Source organism: Eriocheir sinensis, chromosome 43 (genome assembly GCF_024679095.1).
Source record: "Eriocheir sinensis breed Jianghai 21 chromosome 43, ASM2467909v1, whole genome shotgun sequence".
Lineage (NCBI taxonomy): Eukaryota > Metazoa > Arthropoda > Malacostraca > Decapoda > Varunidae > Eriocheir > Eriocheir sinensis.
This window is the reverse complement of record NC_066551.1, coordinates 9,611,147-9,631,668: the sequence shown is the minus strand read 5'-3', so window position 1 is coordinate 9,631,668 and position 20,522 is coordinate 9,611,147. Positions and strand designations below refer to the sequence as shown.

Here is a 20,522-nt window from a genome sequence, read left to right as displayed (position 1 = left end):
GGGAGAGGACGGGAGGAGCAGGTGGATGGGTGAACGGGTTGGGGAAGGGGGGGAGGGGGATGCTTAAGCTGTGGGGATGAATCTGTTGTGGAGATGCTGGAGGCTGGATTATCGCGGCTGGAGGAAAGCTGAGAGGAGGGAGGGAAGGGGGGAAGAGGGCACGAGGCTGTCATATACACGTCCCGAGCCTCTCAAACCGGAGGCGCCGGAGGGGAGGATCGGGCGGCGGATGGAGTTCAGAGCTTACTTGTCCCTTCCATCCGCCTCTCCGGGGGCTGTACGCGCACATGCACACGCACACGGCGTCTTGGTGACTCGTGAAGACGACCATAAAGTGTATATTATTCCTGGCGCCATCCTGATTCAGCTGTTTTTATATTTTATTTTTTCTCGCGTCGTGGTGATGTTATTCACTATTTTTGGCACTGATAGGGCGGCGCCACGGGGGAGGGGGTCGACGGGGAGGAAGGAGGAGAGGACGGGGAGCACCCGAGGCGGCAGCGTCAGGTGTGGGAGGCTTTGAGGGAGGGGGTGAGGGGGTGAGGCAGCATGGGCCCCGGTGCCTAGCTCGCAGAATAATACCAAAAATAATCATGAAACGGATGAAAACGTGAAAAATATCTAAAAGCGATTAGTGCAAAAAGGTGAAGATAAGATTAGGACAGCCGTGGATGAAAGGAAACAGGTAAATATTAACGAAGAATCTAAGATTAACAAGGACGGGGTATGGAGGAGGTGGACGTGGATGCGGTGGAGGAGGTGGTGTAAGTGGTGGTGGTGGTGGTTGAAGTGGTGGTTGAAGTGGTGGTGTGGTGGTGACGCCCTTTGGCAACGGCTGACTGTCAACACCTTCAGGTGATAAGACTCTTGAAAACAAAACAAAAATTGCCAACAAAACGAAAATAAAAGGGTCAAAACAATGAATATTTTTTTATAAACAACAGACAAATGTTGATGGAAATGATGTAGTAGTTCTAGTAATAGTATAAAGTAACAGTAAGAGTAGTAGTAGCAGTGGTGGTGGTATCAAGGTTTTAGTAACTGAGGTAACTGTCCAACAGACGACCAGACACATCAGCCAGACAGGGGCCCAAGAACTTCTCCCTGAAGTACACCTGTAATCCTCCACGTTGGTTTCGGCGGCGGTGGCGTCTCGCACACGCAAGTAGATCACCGCCTCCACCGACACGGGCACCGAGTCCAGCGACAGTATCTTGGTGAGTGAGTGAGGGAGGCGTTACTGCAGGGCCCCGCCACTCCCAGACCACCTCACCTCTACTCTCCTGGACGACCTGCCTCCTCCCAAATGTTCCCTGCCCCCTCCGACCTACCTCATCCCTGCTAACCCCCTCCCCCTGTACAGACACAACTCCACCTGATAACCATGCTTAGCTTCATATCATAAATTAAGAACCAACTATAATTCTTCAGTGTCATGACAAGTTAGAGTACTTCTTAACCATATCATACTATTTTCTTTTAGCTGCTTGTGAACTGCAGAAATAAATAGAACAAAGTCTCATAATTTCCCACACGAGTCTATAAAGTAGTGCGCAAGGTCTTTAGCCATTCGAGCACCACCAGCAGTGTCAGCCATTGGGTCAGGCGATAGACCTGCATCTTGGCACTAAATGAGCCCTAAGGAGTCCTAAGGAGCCCTCCCCACCTTCCTATTTGTCGCCGTGGAACGCGTGGGAGCCTAACGGACCCTGCTTCTTTACTTGTCACTGTCCTTTATATCAGAATGAAGCAGGTAACAGGGCCTAATCAGCTATCAACCAAAGTGTAGTCTTTTGGTAACCAGTGACTCTCAAAGGCCGCCTGACTGACACAGAGGAAGACTCGAGCCTGGGGTCTGGAGAGGAACAGCGAGGCCACAACAGTCTGGCCTCTGAGCGGCTCTAGCGAGGTAACTGTATGAGGTGTGTGGCTGCCGTCACACCCTGGAGAGGTGAGGGGCGCCCATAACTCCTCGCCTGCCCTACGCCTTGCCTCAGCGCAGACTCATTACTGTCAACACCATGGAACACACAGAAAGCAACACTGCGCTGGACCCGACCCTGAAAGCCTCCCCACAGCTGATGGAAGACACCTTAAATTATGTCCACCCTACGACCTAGAAAGCTGACAAATAAAACCGTTGGTGATGGTGGTGTGTAGTCTGGCTGCCGGCCACGACCACGTGCACCAACCCAGGCCTGTCCACTGACTTAGTAGTAGCAACAGTAGTGGTAGAAGAAGTAACTCATACACACATTCACTGTGCACTGGTGGAGCTGGGGCGACATGCTGCTCAAAGTACAGTGAAAACATCCATATTTATAAATATATATATATCTATCAGGAAAAAAAGAAATGTCGGAGTTCCTGTAGCTGTGTCATTGCTTCCAGGTGGTGGTGGTGGTGGTGGTGGTGGTAGTGGTGGTGATAGTGGTGGTGATGATAATGATGGTGGTGATGATGGTGATAGTGGTGGTGCAGCAGTAAGGCGACGCAGGGACGGCGTAAGCTTTCCTCTCCCAGGCCGCCTCATGGCACACCGGCACGCCTACAGGACAACACCAGGACCTCACGACTGTTAGGGGACAGGCGGGGACAGGCGGAACACAGGACAGGTGTGGTGTTGAGAAACAGAAACAACAATACAAATAAACAAAGAAGAGAAGGAAAACGTAGTACGAGAACGAAGGACTGATAATAACGGTGCTGAGCGTGAGAGAGACCACAGAGGCCGGGCATGCAGGACCGACCAGGCCCACTACACTAGGTCAGGGGAGAAGGGCCCTAGTGTGGGGACGGAGGAGGAGCAGAGCGAGGGAACCTGTCTCCCTCTCTCTCTTCTCCTCCCTTTATATACTTTCTCTTTTCTACCACCAGGGGAGGAAGGAGAAGGAGGTCAGTCGCGTACCTCGTGGCTCGGCGCCCTGTGATGGGCGGTGGCACAGGAGCGGCGCCTCTCTTCTCCTTCCCCCCCAGCAGCGCTGCCCACTGCGGCTGCGGACTAAGAGGGGGCCACGGCGCCCCGCCTCAGTGGGCGGCGCTGTTGTGGACAGAGTCGAGGGAGAATAATAATAAAACGGAATTTAGCTTCCCCGAGCTCGGCGTCCTAACCCGGATCTCCTGCCTTAGTGGTGAAGGAGGGGCGCAGGGCCCGGGGTCGGGGGGCGCTGGGCCCGGGGCAAACTGAAGAAAATCTCTTCCATGGTAGAACGAAAACTAAAAAAGTGTTATGGACAGCGTTGCTCTGGGCGAGGGCGGACACGTATTTAGGACTATCATGTGTGTCGCTGGTAGTGTCTTGATGTGGAGGTGGTGGTCCAGGGCCACGCGGCGCCCGAGTGTGAGTGTCACCGCCGTGAGGGAACAGAGGAGTGGCGGTTGCCTCGTGAGGCTCTGTTAAGTCCTCAACGGTGTGCGAGGCCTCCTCGTGAAGGCACTCGGCGAGGTCCAGGAAAGGTGTCAAAGAGAGTCACTACTAACTAGCCAGCAAGCTGTAAGGTGGAGACAGAACAGGAGCCAAGAGGGCCCTAATACCAGCGGGAGAGAAGGAACCCACCCGCCATGTGGGTCTAGAGGAAGGAGCGAAGGAGCGGCTAAGAAATAAAGGGAGAAAGTAAGTGGGAGACGCAGCGGAGGAGCACCTGTAGTCATCTACGTTGGTCTCAGCATTGGTTGGGTTGCACACTCGCAAGTAGATCACGGCCTCCACAGACACCGGGACAGAGTCCAGCGACAGGATCTTGGAGTGTTGAGACTCGCGTTAGAGGAGAGACTGAGCCTGACTCGTCCTGACCTAGGCAGCTTTGTGTGGCACACGGGGCCCGGGGGGGGAGGTGGGGACCCAGAGGACAATATACTGGGCCTCAGGGGAAGGAATGGGATGGGGAGCAACATTACAGTAACACACAAAGAGGTGGGACACGTGGGAACCGACGAGGGTTTCTATCTAAGGGCCTTGGGAAGAAGGGAAGACAAGGGAGCAGACACACACACACACACCCTGTGAAGTGAGGACACGGGGACACTGGGACGAGGGACAAGGGTTTGGGCGTGGACGGGGCCGGACACTCACAGGACACTGACAGACACACTTTAAATCACAGACACAGCGAAAGGGTTGGACACTGCAGTCTCACATGGGGGGGGGGGGGGGGGTACAGCAGTCAGGGAGGCTGGGTGACGGGATCACTGTATTCACGGAAGGCAGGAACACAAGAGTCAAGGGGGGGAGGGATGGGAGGGAACACTGCGGGTACAAGAGAGGGGGGGTGGGACAGACACTAGTCACACACACTACACAACAAAATTCCATAAATAGGATAGTTAAACATTTCTCTCAATTGTGAATAAAGTGCAGTCATAAATCTGATCTAAAAAAGAGTGATTGGTGATTATTTTTAAGGTGGATTATCAGTGAAGCAAAATTAATTCAGTAAAAAATGTCAAAACATGGACTGCTCATATGATTATTATTTTTGTTTGAAAATTGAACAAAAACCTGATCACAAAATATAAATCTTAAGACTAGAGGGAGGGAGGTTAGGCTGGGGTGAAGCTCAGTGGGGTGTGTGGGGGTGGAAGGACGGGGCGGAGCGACGCCCAGGGGTGCTACAAGGGTGCAAGATAGCCGGTGGTGACGGAGGTGTTGCGGCGGCGGCGGCGTCGTCATCATCATCATCAACATCATCATCGCCGTAATGCACTCAAAGGCAAAGGGTTTGCAGGAGCATAACTCACATTCAAATAAATCATTCATCAAAAACCTGAAAATGGACCCTTTTCCAGTATGGGATAAAAAAAAAATTATGTACACAATCTGTATATCTATGCACCCTCTCTATATTTAGAATTAGATAATATATACAGACATAATCACCTGAGGACTGTTACCATCTGTGGACACAGCGGCAACACAGGAGAGAACAGGTAGCACAGGGAAGGAGCAGCTAAGCTACGGTCTTTGGGCTCGTCACACGTAACACAGGGCAAGGAACAACTACTCTACGGTCCGTGAGGTTTACTGTCTAGTCTACGTGGGTTTAGGTTCTCGAACTTGTGGCACAAAACACAACAACACGGTGGTGGTGGTGGTGGTGGTGGCGGTAGTGGTATTGGTATTGGAGGTGGTGGTGGTGAGGGGCGGAGGTGACAAGTGAACATCGCGGCAACGCAAACAACGGTGCAGAGCGAGTGTGTGTGTGACGTCACGGCATGCAAATTGTATGTTCTGGCCGAGGCCACTTTTGCCCGGCGGAAACCTCGCTCGCTGGTCCCAGGGCCCTGCGCCATGACAGTCCTCATCGTAAAATTTGGTTCTTAGAAAGCCAGGGCAAGGCTCACCCAGAGGCTACGCGTCCCACTGTGTGTACGCCTCAAGAAGTGTGAGTGAGTGTCCGTTCAACCGAGGCCTGGGTGACAGAGTTGGGACTTTGTGGCAGGGCCGCGGCGGCGGCCGTGAGTACGAGCGAGCGAGGGCCCGCCCGCCCTAGGTCCCTCCCTGACGCACCGTGGGCGGCCAGCCGTCCCCACTGGCCCAAAATTTAAACAGGATGAAAAGAGGGAAACAACAAAACAACGCAAACAATAATGAAAGACGATTAAGTGGTAGAGGGGGTTGGGGAGTTGGACGTTGAAATGGAGTGGACTCGGGTCAGTCTGCTGCGGCAAAAAACATCCACCACAGGCAGCAGCGAGACGGTAAGGAAAGCAACCACGGTGACCAAGTCGAAGTTCGAGCCAAGACGCCGATTCGGACGAAGCGCTCAGCATGACCGCCGCCACTTCCTTAAAGCAGCGGCGGCGCCATGGTCAGCTCTTGCCCTACGAGTCCTGTCTAGCAAACTGTGACTCAACAACTCGTGAAGGAGGAAGTGCAGACTCGAGAGAGCGAGCCTACGACTGGTCTGGGGGGAGGAAGGGGAGGAGGGAGCTAGCATGCGAGCCATCTCCAAGGAACCATTCCCATGTCAGACGTGAAACCAAGATACAATCACAGCAAGACTAGAGTGAAGTTCCAAGAAGATGATGATTTTCATTCACCAGAATCATGACAATGAAACAATAATAAATCAAACTTTTGAACTGAACTGAGCAAGAACAAGTGACAAGTGAACGCTCGTGCCTTTAAAAACAGCTGAGGCGCTTCTTGCATCATCTCATCATCATTACAATCATTATCTCATATCATGTCATCATGTCATCATCATTTTCATCATTATCAGTGTGAGCGGCAAGAGACTGCTATGAAAGCATGTGGAAGACCTCCCAGATGGCTTGCAATGCAGAACAATGACACTAAGGAAGGAGGACTAGATAGCAAAGGGGAGGTGGAGGGTAGAGTAGCTGGGGTGGTCAATCTCTCTCTCTCTCTCTCTCTCTCTCAGGCACAGGCACCTGTAGTCGTCAACGTTGGTCTCCGCGTTGATGGCACTTCTCACTCGCATGTAGATCACGGCGTCTACCGTAACTGTGACGGTATCCAGGGACAGGATCTTTTGGGGGGGGAAGAGCCAATAGTTTGGCGGTCAATACAGGAGGAGGGGGAGTAGGGGGGTGAAGCGTGACGGAGTGTGTGAACTAAGCGAGCAAGGGGCTGGTGGTGGGGGTGGGGTGGAGAGCGGGAGCGAGGGGGGGGCAGAGGTGAGATGTGGACTAGTGGGGGGTGGCGGTGGGGGGGGGCGGAGGAGGAGTGGGGGGGGGGGGTAACACCTATTAAATCTCAACTGCTGTAACATCACCATTCCCTGCGTCACCAGCACCCTCCTGCGAGAGTTCCTGGCGTGGCGGCGGGCCCTGAGAGCCCTGCCGGCGGGTGTGACACAGCTAAGAGGAGGAGATGAACGACCCTTCGTCAGGCATGCAACACACTGCTCATGCATGATCGGTGGCGTGGTGGTGGTGGTGGTGGTGGTAAAAGGGAGGAGGGCCAAGGGCAGCTCCGCCATGCTCTAAAGTCACCGCCGAGGGGGAGGGGGAGGCCTACACATGGCGTGCGTGCTGACAACACACGCACACACGCAAACACTCACGAGCCGGCGCCGCACACCACAACTCCGACGATGCCTAGTGGAGGGACCGAAGGGCAAGAACGGAGGGGGGGGGCGAACGGGGGGGAATGATGGAATGCAAGGATTGAGGTGGGGAGGATGGATGGTGAATGGAGGGGTGGAGGGTCCGCTCAAGGGATGGGGTGAGGGGAGGGGCGTGGGGCGCTGGGTGGAGTGAGGTTAACAACAAATGCCTGGCTGACACGATCCCTGAAACAGCAACAACAGCAACAACAAGAACAACAACAACAGGAGCAGCAACAACACTTTGGCCGCAGGGAAGGTGACAGACAAAGAAAGGAGAGAAGGAAAGTCATACACAAAGACACACGCACACACACAGAAACAGCTGCCGCGGCTCTGTCACTGAAAATTGAAATGCACATTATTGATGAGCCATGAGACGTCTGACGGAGGAGGAGGAGGAGGAGGAGGAGGAGGAGGAGGAGGGGGACGAGTTGGAGGAGGAAGAGGAGAGGGAGGAAGAGGAAGAGGAGGAGGAGGAGGAGGAGGCGGAGGAGGACTGGTCGTGTTGTTGAGGAGTGGTGAAGGAGCTGAGGAGAAACTGGAGGAAGTGGCTGAGGAGTGAGGAAGATGGAGGAGGTCCGGGGAGCAGGAAGCAGGGAGGAGGAGGGAGAGTGAGGTACGGAGGAGAAGCAACCTGAAACAATAATAAGGTGAGACACAGATCCTAACGGGGCGCGCGCGCACATACACCCACCCACGCCCACACCCGCACCCACACACACACATACACACACACACACACACACACTCAAAACACGTCCGTCCACACAGCGCGCGGCCCCAGAATATTTAAACACACGAGGGAAATAATGATGAATAAAAAAAGAATAGAAATCCTTGTAAAAATTCTCCGACAAAGGATGGATGGCAAGCCGGGGCATGCTGACATGGGGGGATTCCTACCTCCTGTGGCGGCACGTCGAAGGACACGGTACGGAGGTCGACCTTCCTGTAGGAGTCGATGCATGGGACAATGAAGAATATCCCGGGTCCCTTTGCTCCGCCCTTCAGCAAACGACCGAGGCGGAAGATGACTGCTCTTTCGTACTCCTGCACCACCTAAAGGGAGAAGGGGGTGAGGCCTCTGTTTGAACATGTCTGAACACGTCTGAACACGTCTGGACACGCAAGGATAGCAGCACGACGAGGAGAAGCAGGAGGTAGAGGAGGAGGAGGAGGAGGAGATGACGGAGGTGGAAGGAGCATGTTTTGGAGTGAGCAGAAGCTGGTCGAATGGAAAGAAAAAAAAAACATGAGGAGGTGCAAGAGAGAGAAATAATATGCGTGCAAGAGTGTGTGTGTGTGTGTGTGTGTGTGTGTGTGTGTGTGTGTGTGTGTGTGTGTGTGTGTGTGTGTGTGTGTGGTGAGTGATGATGAATGTTCAATTACTGTCTCGGCTTTAAGTGAAAATGATGAATGTCTTCCCCGCTACGACGCTCATTAATCCGGTCACGGCGGCTCGGAGAGAGAGAGAGAGAGAGAGAGAGAGAGAGAGAGAGAGAGAGAGAGAGAGAGAGAGAGAGAGAGAGAGAGAGAGAGAGAGAGAGAGAGAGAGAGAGAGAGAGAGAGAGAGAGAGAGAGAGAGAGAGAGAGAGAGAGTAAAAAATGACACGATCCCCTTTTAGGCCTAACATCATGAAAATACAGTTTTTTGGAGTAAGCCCTTCATCACACAACCATTAGTGAAACACACACACACACACACACACACACACACACACACACACACACACACACACACACACACACACATTTTAACGCATCCTTTCAATTATTTCAAGACCTCGCTGACTATTGTTCTCAACGACTTCTCTTTCTCATTCCGAACAGAGAGAGAGAGAGAGAGAGAGAGAGAGAGAGAGAGAGAGAGAGAGAGAGAGAGAGAGAGAGAGAGAGAGAGAGAGAGAGAGAGAGAGAGAGAGAGAGAGAGAGAGAGAGAGAGAGAGAGAGAGAGAGAGAGAGAGAAAGGGGTTCTGTGAAGAGAATCCTAATGCAGTAACTTTCCCTCGGCTTAGAATACGTCTGTGGGTTCCTTCTCTCCTGCCGCCCAGAGATGGAGGAATCAAGGAGGGAAGGAGGAGGGGGAGGAGGGGGGGGGGTCGTCGTTGGGTGGTGACACGCTGCGCCTATACACGTCTGGGGGCTGGAATTTGATTTAGGACGACCTATTCCACTCATCCCATTCCAGTCCTCTGTCCTCCCTTCTCCATCACCATCCCTTTAACCCATTCATCACCATCATCACCATCATCATCACCACACATACATACGTCGCTCGTCACCACTTCATCACCCTTCCATTACCTAAAGCACCACCACCACCACCATTCCATTAACCCATTCATCACCATCATCACCATCATCACCACCACCACACATACGTACGTCACTCGTCACCACTCCATCACCTCAAGCACTACCACCACCACCACCACCACTACACACTTAAGTCGTCTCTCCTTCATTCTCACTATTCTCTCATCACCACTATCATCACCACGACTCATGGATACGCCACCCATCACCCTTTCATCACCTCCACCATCATCACCATCATTACTACCACTCCTTCATTCTCACCATTCCATAACCTCAACCGTCACCACCACCATCATTATCATCACCACTACTACACATGCGTTTATCACCAGCTGACATCACCACCTTTATGATGACCTTCACCACCATTACCATCCTCACCATTATCATCACCCACAACACAATGAAACAAACAACTACCAGGAACATCACGTAACACACACACACACACACACACACACACACACCATTTTTTCCTCGTTTACAGTCAGTGTTCACCCTCCGCTCCAGGCCTCACCACCTCCATTACGAGAACGCAATTCAACTCCCCTTCCCTTCCCTTCCCTCCCCTCCCCTTCCCTTCCCTTTCCCCTCGTCACCCCCCCCCTCACACTCATTCCCATCCATCACGCAGCCTACGCCCTTCTTCCATATACACTACGCTCCCATCACCATTTACAAGACAGACCTCTCAACACACCATCCTGCCAACCCATCTTCTCACCCCTTCCAGAAATGCCCCTCACATCCCTCCACCCCATTCCACTCATCCATTTCTGCTTCCTCTAACACAGCATCTCCCCATTAGTGCTATATCAACCTCCTCCCCCATTATCTCCCTGTATCCTCCTTTTCACCTATCTTTACACCCCCTTCCACACATGCTCCCACATCCCTCCACCCCATTCCACTCATCCATCTCTGCTTCCTCTAATACAGCATCTCCCCATTAGTGGTCTATCATCCTCCCTTCCCAATTATCTCCCCATATCCTCCTTTTCACCCATCTTCTCACCCCCTTCCACACATGCTCCCACATCCCTACTCCTTATTCCATCCATCCATCTCTGCTTCCCTTAACTTATAATCTCCCCGGTAGTGCTCTCCTCCGTTCCCCATTATCTCCCAGTATCCTCTCTTTCACCCCATCTTCTCACCCCCTTCCACACAGCCTCTCACATCCCTACTTCCCCATTCCACTCATCCATCTCTGCTTGTCTCCCACTCAGCATCTCCCCCTGTTCCTCCCTTCTCCCCCACCTCTCACCCCTCACCCCTATCACATATCCATACTCTCACACACACGCACCCACCCACACACCCTCCTTCCCCTCATCTCCCCCCCTTCCCCAGTCCCACAAAATGGATGTCCCTCCTTACAAAACATGGTTCAAGTCGGCCATAGATAAATCCTCTCCCCTAAGGCCCTAAAAAAAAAAGGTAGAGGGGGAGGGGCCGCCGGAGAGGGGTGGGAGAGGGGAAGGAAGGGGGCCGGCACCATTTCCCTTGGGCTCTTGCTGGTCTCATCCCATTCCCAGCTGCGTTTATGGGGGAACGGGGAGGGGAATGGGGTGAGGGGAGGGCGGGAGGGTGGAGGGGGTGGTGGGGGGTGGTATCGAATGGGAAGGAGGACTTTGGTTTTACAAGGAGAAGTGGATGAGGCGATAAGAGGAGGAGGAGGAGGACAAAAAGGAGGAAGTGAAATGAGAGAGAGGAGAAGGAGGAGGAGGAGGAGGAGGTGACAACGACAGAGATAACATGAAGAAAAAAAGTTAGAGGACGAAACCAAGATGCGCAGGAGATAGAGGAAACTGAGAAAGAGGAGAAGAAAGAAGAAAGACGAAGAGGAGGAGGAGGAGGTGGAGGAGGAGGAGAAAAGCGAGAAGTAAGTTTGGAGCCAAGAAAAACTTTGGCCTAAAAATCAGTGGAACGACAAAGGCAAGACACGGCGAAGAAAAATAATCACCGAGGAAGAAATAAAAAGTTTGAAGATTTTATGAAACACGAAATAAAAAAAAGGAAAAAAACACACACACGAGGCAACACAGCACCGAAGGCAATAAATAAAACTAAGTACATTTGTAAGTCGAATAAATCTTTGTGACTTTCGAAATAATATGTGACTGAACATTTATTAACACAAAGAAATGATATATATATGAGAGAGAGAGAGAGAGAGAGAGAGAGAGAGAGAGAGAGAGAGAGAGAGAGAGAGAGAGAGAGAGAGAGAGAGAGAGAGAGAGAGAGAGAGAGAGAGAGAGAGAGAGAGAGAGAGAGAGAGAGAGAGAGAGAGAGAGAGAGAGAGAGAGAGAGAGAGAGAGAGAGAGAGAGAGAGAGAGAGAGAGAGAAACTTCCCCTCCCTACACATTCCCAATATCTATTAGAGGCACTACGAAATCTTTAATTAATAAACGCAATAATTAGAGAGGAGGAGAGAAAGAGGGAAAGGGAGAGGGAGAGGGAGAGAAAGGCAGGGAAGCGAGGAAGACGCGGCGATGAAAAGAGAGAGAAAAAAAAAGGTAGGAGGGAAGATAAGGATGAAGGGAGGGAGGCTCTTCTCTGCTAGCTGGTTGGCCTTCCTTCCTCTTTCCCTCTTCCTCCTTTCCCTCTCTTCCTCCTCGCCTCTTTCCTCCGCTAATGGTTCAATCGGATTAAGAAAAGGACTTCGGACTTTCTGCTGCGGGCGATTCCTTCAAGCTGGTTCCTTCTCTACGCGCCGCTCTCTTGGGCTTGTTATGCGTTTTTCAATCTTCTTTTTTTTATCTTTCGTTTCCTGTTGACTTCGTGGCTCCTGAATGATGTATCTGTTTCGCTATTTATTTATTTTCCTTTCTTCATTTCCTTTTTTTTTCTCTTGTTTTTGTTCTTGTTCGTATTCTTGTTCTTCTTCATCTTCATCTTCTTGTTCCTCATTTACATCTTTTTGGTTCCTCTTTCTTCATTTTCTTCTTGTTCTTCATCCTCGTCTTCTTTTGGTTGTTTTATTCTTCTTTGTTCAATTCTCGTTTCCATTATAATTGTTTCTTTTTCTCCCTTTTCTTCATCTTTCTTTTTTTTTCCTCTTCTTGTTCTTGTTGTTCTCTTTAGTTCTTTCTTGTTGCTTTTCTTCTTGTTTCCCTCCTCTTCCACTTCTCCCTTATTCTGTTTCTTATCCTTTTCTTCTCCGACCCTTCCTCTGCATTAATTAAACTCTCTCTCTCTCTCTCTCTCTCTCTCTCTCTCATACCTTCTCCTTCTGCTTCCTTTCTCATTTTCCTCCTCCTTCTCCTCCTGCTCCTCCTCCTCCTCCTCCTCCTCCTCCTCCTCCTCCGTTATGGGGGCTTAATGTAATGATAAAAATTTCAGTCACTTTAATTTTTATTTTTTTCGGCAGTTCCAGGAGAAAAATTTTGAACTTTTCTGAAAGCGTCGAAAAGTTGTGCAGGTGAGTGTGTGTGTGTGTGTGTGTGTGTGTGTGTGTGTGTGTGTGTGTGTGTGTGTGTGTGTTGCAGCAGTATTTGCCAGAAGAAAACGTGATGTGACTGTTTTATGATGATACGTTGCGAGGGAGGAAAAAAAATGGGAAGAAAGAAAAAAAATGAAGAAACAAGGAAGGAAAAAAGAATGAAATAAAAAGAATGAAAATCGAAAAAAAAAATGAAAAAATGAAAAAAAAGAAAGAATGAAAGAGAAAAAGGAAAGAAGTAAAGAATGAAAGGCAAGCGAAAAGAAAGAAAAAGAGAGAAAGATAACGAAGAAAAAAAAGAAACAAAGGCATCCAAAGAAAAGTTTTATATCGAGAGAGAGAGAGAGAGAGAGAGAGAGAGAGAGAGAGAGAGAGAGAGAGAGAGAGAGAGAGAGAGAGAGAGAGAGAGAGAGAGAGAGAGAGAAATATAAGATGGTAATAACAAAAAAAAATATACAAAATACTTTCGATTTAACCCACACGTACTAAAGGTGGGTGAGTGAATTAAAGAGTGAGCGAGTGAGCAAGTGAGTGAGTGAGTGAGTGAGCGAGTGACGGAGTAATGGCCAAAAAAGGAAGTGCTATGGGAAAAGACAAAAAAAAAAAGAGAAAATAAAAGAGAAAGGGAATACCATAAGAGGAGAGATTGTAGAATGGGCAGGAAGGAGAGGCGAGGCGAGGCGAGGTGAAGGGCAGGTGCGAGGCTAATTAACACCACTTACCTGGGCGGTGGCGTTTACGTGAATGAGTCTTACCTTCTTGTTGTTTCTACCTTCCCACTCTCGCTATGGTCCTCACCTGACTGACACTCATTACCTGTCTGGCTAACATAATCAATAAGCTTCCCTGATCTCATTTCCACCTGTCCTTCAACACCAATTATTTCATTAACAGATGCTGACATGTAGGTAAGTATGAGAGGTAAAATATATATAAAAATCTCTACCTTTTTTATGTGTTAATGTGTCTTTGCAATGTTAAAAAAAGTTGATAAAAAAGGAGTACTGCCATTATCATCATTATTATTATTCTTTTTATTACTATTATCATATTTTTTGGTCATTATTCCCTCCATTAATTAGAAAAGTCAGTAAAAAGTGAGTAAAAAGAGTATTGGTATCATTATCATTACTATTATCATTACATTATCATTATTATCATTATCCCCACTATTGTCATTGTTGCTGTATTTCCCTGTGATATTGCTCTCTAACTTTCGGCCCTGTCCTAAAGTTCAATTATTTTTTGTGCTAAACGTTCACTAGTGCATCGTTGCCAACACTGTGCGTCACTCCAACACTCAATGTACTAACTACGGTGAGGGGGCGTGTGTGTGTGGAGCGATAGACAGATAGAAAGATAGACAGTTAGAGATAATAAGAGAGGAGGGAAGAGACAGGTGGTAGTGGTGGGGGGAGGGGTGCACGAGTCTAGCCTACCCCTGAGTGACGTGGGCTAGCCAGCGAGACTCTTACCTTGATACAGAGACATAGCGAGAAGGGGAAAGTAGCAACAATAAGGAGATAGGAGATGAAGGTGAGGATGAAGGCACAAACTCCGGGGCTGTCCGTGCTGGCTGTGGGGGGGAAGGAGAGAGAGAGAACAGCGTTAGTCTTTGCTGCGAGGTATACGTTCAAAGAATATCTCGAGGTTATTTTCCGCCATAAAGCGAAAAGATTGCAATATAAATACTAGATAATTAGGCTGAGGGGCATTATTCCGCTCTGCAAATTAAAGATCCTAAAAAAAAGGCGAATTGGCTTGATTATCTATAATGAGAACCAAGACGCGGCATAAACACGGAGAGTAAAGCAGATGACGCAAAAAAACTGCTCATGCGTGAAAGGCCTGAAGACACAAAAATTACATAGAACTTGACTTACACAAAATATTCATTAGAAGTTCTGTTGAAATGGAAGAACACAAACACACACACACACACACACACAAAAAAAGACTAATATACTAAAAAAAACACCTGAAGGCACAAATATTTCAGTCAATAAAAACCTGGAACTTGACCTACGTACACAAAAGCTCCATTAGCAGTTCTGACGAGATGGAAAAAAAGCACACACAAAAAATGCTAACACATTAAAAAAAACTGAAACTACAAAAAAATACGTGGTTAGTCATTAAAAACTGGAACATGACCAACACAGAAGATCCATTGGAAATTCTGAGGTGACGAAGGAACACCTAAAAGTAATCAAAAACACCTGGACACAAAAATAACATGGTTAGTCATTGAAACCCCTGGAACTTGACGTCCACAGAAGATCCATTTGAGATCAGACGAGACGAAAAGAATAGAAAAAAAAAATCAAAACAAAGAAAAGACCCCCCCCCAAAAAAAAAAAACCAGCCGATGGATGAAGAAAAACAACGATGCTTCAAGAAAAGGAACATCGTTAGCCCTAAAAAAAAAGCTCTAAAGACAACAATAAAAGAAATAAAAGGAGCAACCATCTCCATAAAAAAAATAACATCATAATTCATTCCCAAAATAGAAATACAAACATACATAAAACGAGGAGGAAAAAAAATGAACCTGCCTTTAATTTCCGTTAATACAAACTTACCACATTTTTTTTTTATCCCTGTGCGAATTAAAAGGAAAAAAAATACAAAAAATAGAGAGAAAATGAAAAAAATAAACTTGTAATTCCAGGCCAATACAAAACTGAGCACGCATATTTTTTTAACCTTGCGCAAACAGAAAGGAACAAAAATATATCTCAGGCAGCCAAGAGAGAAAAAAAAGAAGGAAAAACAGAAAAATAGTAATGGGGGACACGAGGACTCTCAACAAACAGGACGATTGCGTTTGTGAAGGAAAAAAAAAAGTTTGAGGAAATAAAACACCGAAAAATATTGGTCACCTGTAAAGAGAGAGAGAGAGAGAGAGAGAGAGAGAGAGAGAGAGAGAGAGAGAGAGAGAGAGAGAGAGAGAGAGAGAGAGAGAGAGAGAGAGAGAGAGAGAGAGAGAGAGAGAGAGAGAGAGAGAGAGAGAGCAATTAATCACCAGCACCTGAAAATGGTAAAAAAAGTAACGTGAGCGCATCGTCAACATTTGGAATTACTCATAATAATAATAATCTTTTAAAAGCATCCCTCGCCCCCCTTTCCCCCCTCCCCCCCCCCAAAAAAAAACAATAAATTCAGGAAGGTTCTCGTCGCTCCCATAAAAAAAAAGAAAAAAAGAATGCAAAATATCATCATAAACATACAATGAAAGAGTAATCACGCTACTTACCTGTAATAATAATAATAATAATAATAATAATAATAATAATAATAATAACAATAATAATAATGAGAACGTAGTCAGATTCTATACACTGCCTTTATCAACAAACATATTCTCTACCATCATCATTATTACTCTCATTACCACTATCATTATCACCATTATCCACGCACTAACACTATCATCAAGTCTAGAGTAAGCGCTAGGCATTTTCCGTCCGGCTTTCGTATTTCTTTCCGGCGTAATCGCGATATAAACGTTCGCTCCATCGCCGCGCATAACGTTCCCTCATTAGGCTCTCGAACATTTTGCCGCTTAAACGTTCAGCGGGGAAAATGAGGCCGTGAGGGAGGGAGAAAAATGAACGAAAAAAGATACGAGGTGCAAAGAGACAAGGAAAGAATTACGAAAGAGTTAGGGTTCGCGGGCCCACCAGAGAGAGAGAGAGAGAGAGAGAGAGAGAGAGAGAGAGAGAGAGAGAGAGAGAGAGGTGGGGGGGAGAGAGAGGCAGAGAGCAATCCGTACGAGAACCTGTCAGGACCTGTCTAATGTTGAGAGAACGCGTCCCAGGAGAGGGAGATCACGGGGAAGAAAGAGAGTGGGAAGAGGAGGACGAAATGGAGGAGGAGGAGGAGGAGGGGGAGGAGGAGTGTGTCAGCTGGGAAGGGAGATAAAAGAGTAGGTGGAAGATGAGGAAAAGGGGAACATTTGGGGGAGGAGGAAAGTAATACGAAGGAGAGAGAGAGAGAGAGAGAGAGAGAGAGAGAGAGAGAGAGAGAGAGAGAGAGAGAGAGAGAGAGAGAGAGAGAGAGAGAGAGAGAGAGAGAGAGGAGGAGGAGGAGGAGGAGGAGGAGGAGGAGGAGTAGAAAGGGGATAAGGAAAGGCAATATTAAAGGGGAGGGTCAGGCAGTATATCACGAGGGGAATGGAGGGGAAAAGGGAGGGGGAAGGGGAGGGGGAGAGTGGAGTTGACAAATGGGAAGGGAGGAAAGGAAGGGGACGAAAGAAGAGGAAGAAGAAGAAGAGGAGAAACGAAAGCAAGGGTAAGGCAAGGAAGGATTACACGCTAGAAAATGGGAAGGAAGGGAAGATAGATGCATGAATAAAGGGGAGGAAAGAGAGAAAGAATGATGAAGGGAGAGAGAGAAGGGTACGAAGCAGGGAAGAAGCAAAGAAGATGGAAAAGAAGGGAGGAATTACACGCATGAAAATGGGAAGGAAGGGAAGATAGACGCATAGATAAAGGGGAGGAAAGAGAGAGAATGATGAAGGGAGAGAGGGAAGGGTACGAAGCAGGGAAGAAGCAAAGAAGATGGAAAAGAAGGGAGGAATCACACGCAAGAAAATGGGAAGGAAGGGAAAGGCGACGCATGAATAAAGGGGAGGAAAGAGGGAAAGAATGATGAATGGAGAGAGAGAAGGGTACGAAGCAGGGAAGAAGCGAAGAAGATGGAGAAGAAGGGAGGCATTACACGGAAGAAAATGGGAAGGAAGAGAAGGGACACGCATGAATAAAGGGGAGGAAAGAGAGAAAGAATGATAAAGAGGGAGGCAAGGGTACAAATTAAGGAAGGAGGAAAGAAGATGAAGGAGAAGAAGAAGTAAGGATGGACGGTGACAGGAGGAGGAGGATGAGGAAGGGAATATTTTAGAAGAAGAAGGGAAGTGTGGGGGATTTAAATGAGGGGAGAGGAAGGAAAGAGGAGGAGGGGAATGAGGAAGAAAGGAGGGAGAGAGATGAGAGGAAAAAGGATAGGGAAAAAATTATATTGGAAGGAGTTTGAGATGAGAAAAGGGGAAGAGATGAGAGAAGAGAGAAGAAGAGGAGAGGAGAGTGGTGGATAAGTGAGAAAAGGAGGAGAGGAAAGGTGAGTAAAGGAGAGAAGACAAGACTGGAGAGAAAACATTAGAAAAGAAGAGAAGAGAGGAGAGAAGAGAGTGTGAGGTAAGGGGAGGAAAGAGGAACACATGTATTAGGGGAGACAAAGAAGAGAGGGAGGGAGGGAAGGAGGGAGGGAAAGAGGGGGAGAGGGAGAGACATCGGAGGAGGAAAGTAGGGGTAGACATTGATGAATAAGGACAGGACAGAACAAAGGGAGAAAAGAATGATAAAAGGGAGAAAGGCGAATCGTGAAAGGAAGGGAACAGAGAAAGACGCAGGAAGAAAAGTGGAGATGGAAGAGATGGGAAGAGAAGAGATGGAGGAAGAGAGACGTAGAAACAGAAAAGAGAATAAAGAAGATTAGATAACAGAGGACAAAAGCAGAATATGAAAATGGAAAGAAAAGAAGAGAAACGGGAAGAAAAATGGAGATGGAAGAGATGGAAAGAGGAGAGACGGAGGAAGAGACATAGAAACAGAAAAGAGAATAAAGAAGATTAAATAAGAGAGGACAGAAGCAGAATAGGAAAAAGGTAAGAAAAGAAGAAGTAAAGGGAAGAAAAATGGAGATGGAAGAGATGGGAAGAGAAGAGATGGAGGAAGGAGAGACAGTAACAATAGATAATGAAGGAGATTAGGCAAAAGAGGAAAGAAGGAGAAGGAAAAAGGGAAGAAAATAAGAAAAAAAGATAAGAAAGAAGGGGGAAAAAGAGAACTTGAGAAGGAGCAAAAAAAAAAGAAGAAAATGAGGAAAAAAGCGAAAAGGAGAATGAAAAAAGGGAGAAAAATAGAAGGAAAAAAAGAAGAGGAGAAGGAGGAGGAGGAAAAAGGAGAGGAGGAGAGGAGGAGAAATGGTGACAGAATAGATAATGAAGGAAGTTAGGTTAGAGATGAAAGGAGAATAGGAAAAAGGGAAGAAAAGGGAAATGAAAGAGAAAGAAAAAGAGTAAAGATAAAGGAGATCGTAATAATAGAGAATAAAGGAGTTTAGGTAAGAAAGGAAAGAGGGGAGGGGTAAGGAGATACTGACGGAGGGAGGGAAGGAGGGAGAGGGGTAGGGGAAGGGGGCAGGGGGGGAGGGTGTGTGACAGAAAGGGGGCCGCCATGCCCAAAGTTCCCCCGGCGGCAGCAACGGGCTCACAACTTTTATAATTTGCTCCAACAGATAATATTTAAGTCTTCCTCTCCTCCTCCCCACACCCCCTCCTACTCCTCCCCTTACTTCCCCCAGCCCCCCTATTTCTCCTCCTCCTCCACCCCTATCTCTTAACCCTTTCCTATCCCTCCTCTTTGTTTTTCACATTTTTTCGTTCTCCACTGTTGTCCGGTCAGTATGTTTATTTATTTGTTGTTTGTTCGTTAACGGTCTCCTGTGCATGCCCATACCAATTTTCAGGACGTTATTAGTCTTTTTATTCCGCTGTTATTTTCTTCGCTTCTTCAACCAACAGCACAACATTTTTCCTCTTCTCCTTCTTTTTCAGGTACTTGAAGACTTGTACCAGGTCTCCCCGCAGTCGTCTCTTTTCCAACGTAAAGAGACACGATTGCGGGGAGACCTTATACTAATCTTTAAGTACCTGAACAAATTCAGCAATGTCGATCACTCCAAACTCCTCACGCTACAAACTAATCCGAAAACAAACAAACAGTAAAACAATTCAAGCGAAGCGAAGCCGTACAGATATCGGCAGGAGTTATTTCTCGAAGAGTTGTCCGCTACTGGAACAGCCTTCCTGAAGAAATAGTTAGTGCGGAAACAATCAACTCCTTTAAGAATCGCATTGATCGTCACTTTGCTGCGTCGGGAGTGAATTGAATGTATACTCGAGTACGTACAGAAGTGCTTCGATCCTTTCCGCAGGACACTCCTGTGGATGACGGATTGATTAAATCACTGAAAGCAGACAGTCTCGCAATGAGCTTTCTGCTACCTGCTCGTCCATGTTTCCATGTTTACTCCTCTTTCTCCTCTTTCTCCTCCTCCTCCTTTTCCTCGTGGCCGCGGCTGCTCCTTATCACTATTGATCAATCGAGGTTTATTCAACATCGTAGGAAAAAAATTATAATGAAAAGGTCCTGTATAGAAGCCTTTTATCACACACACTCTTGACAAAAAAAAAAACTAACCCCCCGGATAATATATAACCAATAAAAAATATCTATAAGACCCTGGGAATGGGAGTCTGACCGCGTTATTATCTATCTATGAATCTACCTTCGTCTATTATCTATCTGTTGTATCTATCTTATTTGTTTTCTATTCTTGCTTTATTTTATCGCGATTTATCTGTATTTTTCCTCGGTTTTATCTGTTCTTCTTATCTTTACTTTTTTTCCTTTCTCATCCTTTCCTTTCATCTTTACTTTTCTTCTCTTCTTCTTTATTCTTTTTATCTTTACCTTTCTTCTATTCTTATCTTTATTTTTTTTGTTCTCTTTTTATCTATTTTATTTCTTTACTTTTCTTATATTCTTCTTTATTTTCTTATCTTTACTTTTCTTCTATTCTTATTTATTCATTCTATCATTACTTTTCTTCTATTCTTCGCT

The 20,522-nt window shown here is 47.4% G+C and overlaps 1 protein-coding gene across 11 annotated transcripts in view; it reads right to left on the bottom strand.

Annotated features, from left to right (window-relative positions):
* LOC127010449 (band 7 protein AGAP004871-like) overlaps positions 1–20,522 on the bottom strand; it is a 215,819-nt gene that overhangs the window by 37,459 nt on the left and 157,838 nt on the right. For 7 of the 11 annotated variants that reach the window (XM_050884630.1, XM_050884629.1, XM_050884626.1 and 4 more), the window contains exons 3-4: positions 14,313–14,413; positions 7,977–8,132 (exon numbers count right to left, since the gene is read on the bottom strand). In XM_050884630.1, coding sequence (XP_050740587.1) covers positions 7,977–8,132; positions 14,313–14,413 — 257 coding nt within the window. Of the gene's footprint in view, positions 1–1,115; positions 1,214–3,641; positions 3,740–6,393; positions 6,492–7,976; positions 8,133–14,312; positions 14,414–20,522 lie in introns of all 11 variants that reach the window. The other 4 variants (XM_050884628.1, XM_050884622.1, XM_050884625.1 and 1 more) reach the window with 3 other exon arrangements.